General features: G+C 44.3%; 1 protein-coding gene across 2 annotated transcripts in view; it reads right to left on the reverse strand.

The window, feature by feature from the left end:
• The window catches only part of adamts6 (ADAM metallopeptidase with thrombospondin type 1 motif, 6), an 80,233-nt gene extending 74,644 nt beyond the window's left edge, over window positions 1-5,589 (reverse strand). The window contains exons 1-3 of one of the 2 annotated variants that reach the window (XM_028026155.1): window positions 4,772-5,589; window positions 1,679-2,081; window positions 130-494 (exon numbers count right to left, since the gene is read on the reverse strand). In XM_028026155.1, the coding sequence (XP_027881956.1) occupies window positions 130-494; window positions 1,679-1,769 (456 nt within the window). In that variant the 5' untranslated portion in view covers window positions 1,770-2,081; window positions 4,772-5,589. The remainder of the gene's footprint in view (window positions 1-129; window positions 495-1,678; window positions 2,082-4,771) is intronic. The other variant, XM_028026153.1, reaches the window with a different exon arrangement.
• Between the last annotated feature and the right edge of the window lie 411 nt (window positions 5,590-6,000).

Raw genomic sequence — 6,000 nt, forward strand, 5'->3', positions numbered from 1 at the left:
ACCAGCGGGATCCTCCGGCTGAGCAGCACCATGTGTGAGTTATCTGACGTTTATGTGAGGGTTTGTTTGAGGTAAGCGGCGTGAATCGTCTCGTGCCCTCGCCGGCTCAGAGGCGCGCGTCGTACTCACCAGGCCCTTGCAGTTGCTGAGCGCCACTCGGGTCGTGCTGTGCTGGCTTCGCAGGGAGCCGACGTAGTGGCAGTGGTCCAGCACGTCGTGACGCCACTCGGGCCCCTCTTTGCCCCAGTACTCCACCGTGAAATGCTTCGACACCAGGTTGGGGTTAAGCGTCAGGTTCAGGTGGAAGTGCTTCCCGTACGCCGACAGCCTGTAGAAGATCCGGGAGCCCGGCGGGTCGGCGGCGGGGTCCGCCAGCGCGCGTCTCCAGCGGCCCGGCCGCTGGTGCTTCACGGTGTAGCTCAGGAAGTTCCCGTTCTCGTCCACGCGCACCGGGACCGTCAGCTGGTAGTGCTGCAGGTAAGACAGGAACTCCTCTTTCACAGGAACGCAAGAGAAGAAGAGCAAAAAGATGAATCAGTTGGGTTTTTTTGTTTGTTTTTTTACCAATTGTCCCACACCATACACCAAAACATTGTATTTAATTGAAAAAAGATGAGTGAATATAACTTGACTTTAGTGAAGGTTTTGCTAACACTCAATTAAACCAAGTCCAGTGAATCTTTGGGTGTATGTTACAATATTGACTTTAGTTGAATAAATGAAGTGGATTTTCTCCCTAGTTATAACAAGCGTTTAATTTAAAGGGGCAGCATTACACAAATGTTTGGTTTTTTTAGATTTACATCATGTCATAATGTTATTCCCTCATCAAAAACATACCTGGGGTTTTTCTCACGCATGTTTGAGAAATTCTTTAATCTCCCATGGCAACCATTCAGCTGTGAAAAGCGCCTCAAAGTGGAGCTGCAGTTTCCAAGCTTCCACCTCACAGAGAACCCCTCCCCCGCTGCACCCCACTAAGCTCCTTCAGACTAGCCAGCAGCAATTAGCAAACACCTGGTGGAAGTGCATATCTGCTGAACTCATTATATGAGCTACATCTCAGTGCAACGCTGGTAAAGCCATTGATAAAGGGTTAACAGAGGAGAGATGTGATGACTTCCTGAAGTCAGAATTTTAGAAAGAGCAAGAGGTTTTAAAGAGACAGAGGCTCAATTTTAAGGCTTTAAGTTAAATTTCTTTCAAGTCATACTTGAATATATCATTTTTATGATTCCTGAAGGTGACATAGTTAGTTGATTGTACTAAAAATGGCACTATGTGCCTGGAAAATGCATAATACTGCCTCTTTAAATAAGTTGACAGCCTCCTGATGTGAAAAGTTTTTAAAAATTAATTTAGTTAATTTGAAGTAATGTGAAAGGCTGGGGATTTTGGAGAAAAAAAAAATCAGTGGGGATTATTGCAAAAAGATGAATTAATCAAAAATTAAAAAAATTTAGGAAGGTGACTATATACAAAAAACAATTCAGCTTCAGGTGCCGTTTAAATTACAACATAGATTTATTAAGTTAGCTTAAGTTACACTCAGTAACATTACACAAATTAATGTCACTCAGTCAGTTAACTTAATGAAAACTAAACAACTTTGAGGCAGCGAGTTTGCATACATTTCTAAAGCATGGAGAACCAATTAGGTTTTACAGTGCTGTCCTACCTTGAGAGCTGTGCGAAAGTCTTTGAAATTCCGAAGCTGCCATCACCACTAGGCTCAGTGTCCAAGTCAGCGTCTTCCACAAAATTTCCATAATTCGGGGAAGGCTGTGACATGGGATGTGACTAGAGGGCGCTACAGTCGGGTTAGAGGCGCAAAGTCAGTCTGGCGCCGTGCCGTAACAGATCCATGGTTTCTCTTCTTCACTGAAATGCTCCCACCTGTGTCCCACGGCTCATTCAAGGTCTCAGATTTCCCCCGAAGGCGAGCCAGTCCACATCTCACAGGCCTCTGAATGCATGTCAGCAGCTCGGGGGAAAACTCTGTCCTCCATCGGTGCCGAGTGGAAGTCGAGAAATCAGAGGCTCTGTCTCGAACGCCTATCCTGACTGACCCATCTGCGTTCCTGTGAAGGACATCAGACTGGGTTTTACCGTATGTCCCAACTATTGCTTTTGAAATCAACCTGTTGATCATGTATCTGAATATTTGGTTAAAAAACCATAAAATGTAAAAGCACATTTTAGTTTGAAATGATCTAAAATGACAAATGACTTTAAAAAAAAAAAACTGAACCAATTATTAGTTGTTTTGATTTGGGCAATATGACTCTTCACTCCGGTCGCCCTTCCACAAGGGGGCGTCTCCCAAAAAAAAAATAAAAAATGTAATGCTCGTCAGTGGCAAACCAACCGTCTTAAATATTGATAACATCCAATCAACAGAGTCTGAGCTATTCCTCTGGTTTTGGATCATCTTTAGCTTAAGATTTAACATCTTTAGACTGCTCAAACCTGGTTTTGGTCCACATCGGAGTTTGAATATGCATTCACACCTCCCCAAATGAACTGGATTTTCTAGACAAACGAACTAGAATTCAATTAAGGCTAACTAAACAGGGCTTGTTCATTCACTAAAAGGGATATGGAAATTCAGTCTGTTTGCCTCATAGGTTTGTTAAGCTACTTTCCCTATGGGCGTGGCTTTAACCAGTTCTTCCTCAGACAACCCTGGCCAGATTCATCTACATTTGCAGAGACTGCATGGATCTACCCCATGTTTTTTGGAATCAGCAGGTGCAAGGCGGACCTAGCTGAGTATTGCGCACAAGCGATTTGGTTGATTGGATAGTGGATTTATGAACAGCAACGTCTCAGCCGCCATTATCAACCTGTAACAAGACCGTAGTAGTTGGAGAGATGCAAAATCAATAATTCCACGATCAAACCTTGAGGTTGAAATGTTTTTATCAATTATCCAGTTGAAGCCGTCCGGTTGTCTGCCTCAACTGGACAGGCTAACACCGCAATGAACAAATATACCAAGAGATTTTGGAGAAACCGGCAATTGACATAATCAGAGCACTGATGATAGTTTCTGTGGACCCATTGTCCTTCACACACATTCCCACCAACTTGGCTAGAACTGAACCAGACATTAACCAGCTAGAGTGAGACTCAATGGAGAAGAGGTTTTAGAGAACCTGGTGAAAAAGCAGCCTCGTGCAGAGCAATGAACACAGCTCATAAAACAATATCTCAAGCTACAAAGATCACACAAATTACAATTTAGTCCAAAGAATATGGCAAACCTACCTGGACATAGCAGTCAATCTAAACTGACTGTATTTTGGAAATGATCCAGAGGTCTGGTTGAGGAAGCAACTGAATGGGGAATTATTAGCCTATGATCTGATCTGGAGTGGCAAGAAGAAAGTTATTGTATAAAAGGATAATTTAGGAAGTCCTGTTTGAAAGGTTGCCAAAAGCCATGTAGGTGACAAAGATGAGACCAAAGTGAAACTTTCTTCCCTGCCTGTAAAATGCTGTGCCTAATGCTGCCCGTCAAGCAGAACAGGCTCTCTGTGAAGCATGGTGGTGGAAGAGCCATACTGCGGGGATGCTGTTCCTCTGAAGGGAAAATGGATGGGGGCCTATGTGGAGTTAGGAGACCAGTCTACATACTGCCTCACATTCAGTAAGCAAGACCTTACAATGGAATGGCTTTAAACTGATGTTCGCTGAAGCTCATCACCCAAACTTACTGAGCTTGGGCTGATAAAAACATACCCTGAAAGACTAGAGGCAAACGGAAGATGATTCTGCAAACTGCTGACTTGTGGGAGGGGTGGCGAGGAAGGGCACCGCTCTTGTAAGAACCACCACTGTCTGCTGGTTAAACAGAAGGTTTTGCTTCACCTCATCTTCCGCTAAAAACAGCCCAAAGCTCCGGGCAGATGAATGAAGGCAGAACCCAAACGCGTCTCCCAGTTTCAACAGGTTCCTCGACAGATTCCTTCACTTTACTCTTTGCGTCTTATTAATCACACATTGATGACAGTTTAATGACCGACTCGGTGGGACTTAAAAACCGGAGGATTTGTGACGTGTTGAAAGGCGCGCGCGTGAATCCCCCCCCCAAAAAGTCGGCGTGATCGAATTTCTGCGCGTCGATGATTTCTGACGCGGGGACACGTCCGGTTGATTTAAAAAAAAAAAAACGGGGGGGAAGAGAAGTGTGGCGAAAGTGACTCGGAGAACATCGCGGGTTATGAGTGTATTTCCCCCAGCTGTGGAGCTCCAGCGGTCCAGACATAGCTCAGCCTACTTGGCCACTCTGACCCAGACAGCTGGCAGCCGGCCCGCATGCATTACACCGGTACCTCAAACGCAACCCTCCGGCAGCCCCAACTAATCAAAATAAACCTCGCCGCTTCTTGTTGTTATTATTATTATTAACATTCTAATTATTTGCTGCATGCAACGTGGAGAACTTCAAAGTTTGCATACGGCCATCCTGCGGAACCTCACACTCTGCAGGCATAAAAGAAAGAAAAAAAGAGAGAGAGAGAAAAAAAAAACCTGCGCGTAAAACGTCGCGTTTATCTCCATGCAACCGGCTCCCAGAGCTACTACCCCCCCAGGCTTCAACTCTCGTCGCCCGAAATAAACTGAGGCTGTATGTAAATGCGGCAGTGCAAAAAAAAAAAAAAAAACAGCCTGTGAGGATTAAACTGCACGCACCGAGAAACGCAGCGCGAAGATACCGACCTGCTCCCTGAGAGGTGAGAGAGAGGAGTGTGGGGAAGAGATTTACCATGCCCATCCTCATTGTCAGCTCCGGTCCGAGTGTGCAAAGTGAAGCTCGGCACAAAAGTCTTCTCCAGCCCTTCTTCTTCTTTTTTTTTTTTTTCCTTTTTAAAGTTCCGCACACAAACGTCCTCCACTATGCTCTTCTCATCTCCTTTTTGAATTCTGCCATCCTATTCTGGATCTGCAGTGAGTTCTCTCCCCCCCCCCCCCTTAAAAACTACAAAAACTACAAAAAAAAAAAAAGAGTTCTTACTCAGCTTTTTTTTTTTTTTTTAGAGGAGTATTGGACTTGCAGCAGAAGGGTCCATTTAAAGTCTATCTACTCTCCTTTATAATCTGGACTTTGTGTTCATGCTTGTGGCTCAGCGAAGCTCTGGAAGGTTTGGATAGAGGAGGAAAAGAGAGAGAGAGGGGGGTGGGGGGGTTAGTGCATCAAACAGCAGCAAAAGTTGGCTGGGAGGCTGCTTCTCCTCACTGCGCAGAGGACCGGGTATGTCCAGGACGGCTTCAAATTGGCTGCCTGCTTTCTTTCTTTCTTTTTTTTTTTTGCACAGAGGGGGTGGGTGGTGACGTCAGTGCAGATGTGCCTCTCGTCCATCAGCTGTGCGCATGTCTATCAATGCTGGCCTGAAATAACACTTGAGCTCTTTGAAGCCCTCACGGAGAGAAGACTCGCGTCCCCAGCCGGAGAGGCTCCGGGCAGCTGCACGGTGCTCTGTGGGCAACAACGTACGTTGACATATTTCACATTTTAATATCGGGTCAAATATAACCCAATTCGGATTTGAAACGAAGTTGTCATTTATTAAGGGGAACATCTATCCAAATCAACCTGGAAGCTTAACTGCTCGTGAGCCCCGTACGCTATTTCACCGACTAGTTATTAATGATCTTATCCATCAACTAACAATTAATTGATAAGCGGCCATTTTTCTTAAAAACCTGAGTTTACTCTGGTATCAAGAGCGCGAACCGTCTTTCATATAAGAGTTACATTTTTCATGATGTGCTTAATTTAAATAAAAACATTAAATTCTTACATTATTTTGTGTCTGCAGTGTTACACACTGAACATTATGGTATTCTCACATGATTAAACATAGACATGTTTATATACAATAACAAAACACGAACCTCTTAGGTTGCAGAATATAGAAAAATAAAAGACGAAAAAAATAAAATATGTGACACATTTAATCATCCATTAACAGATGTATACAGAAATACGGTTTG

The sequence above is a fragment of the Xiphophorus couchianus genome, chromosome 8 (genome assembly GCF_001444195.1).
Source record: "Xiphophorus couchianus chromosome 8, X_couchianus-1.0, whole genome shotgun sequence".
NCBI classification, from domain to species: domain Eukaryota; kingdom Metazoa; phylum Chordata; class Actinopteri; order Cyprinodontiformes; family Poeciliidae; genus Xiphophorus; species Xiphophorus couchianus.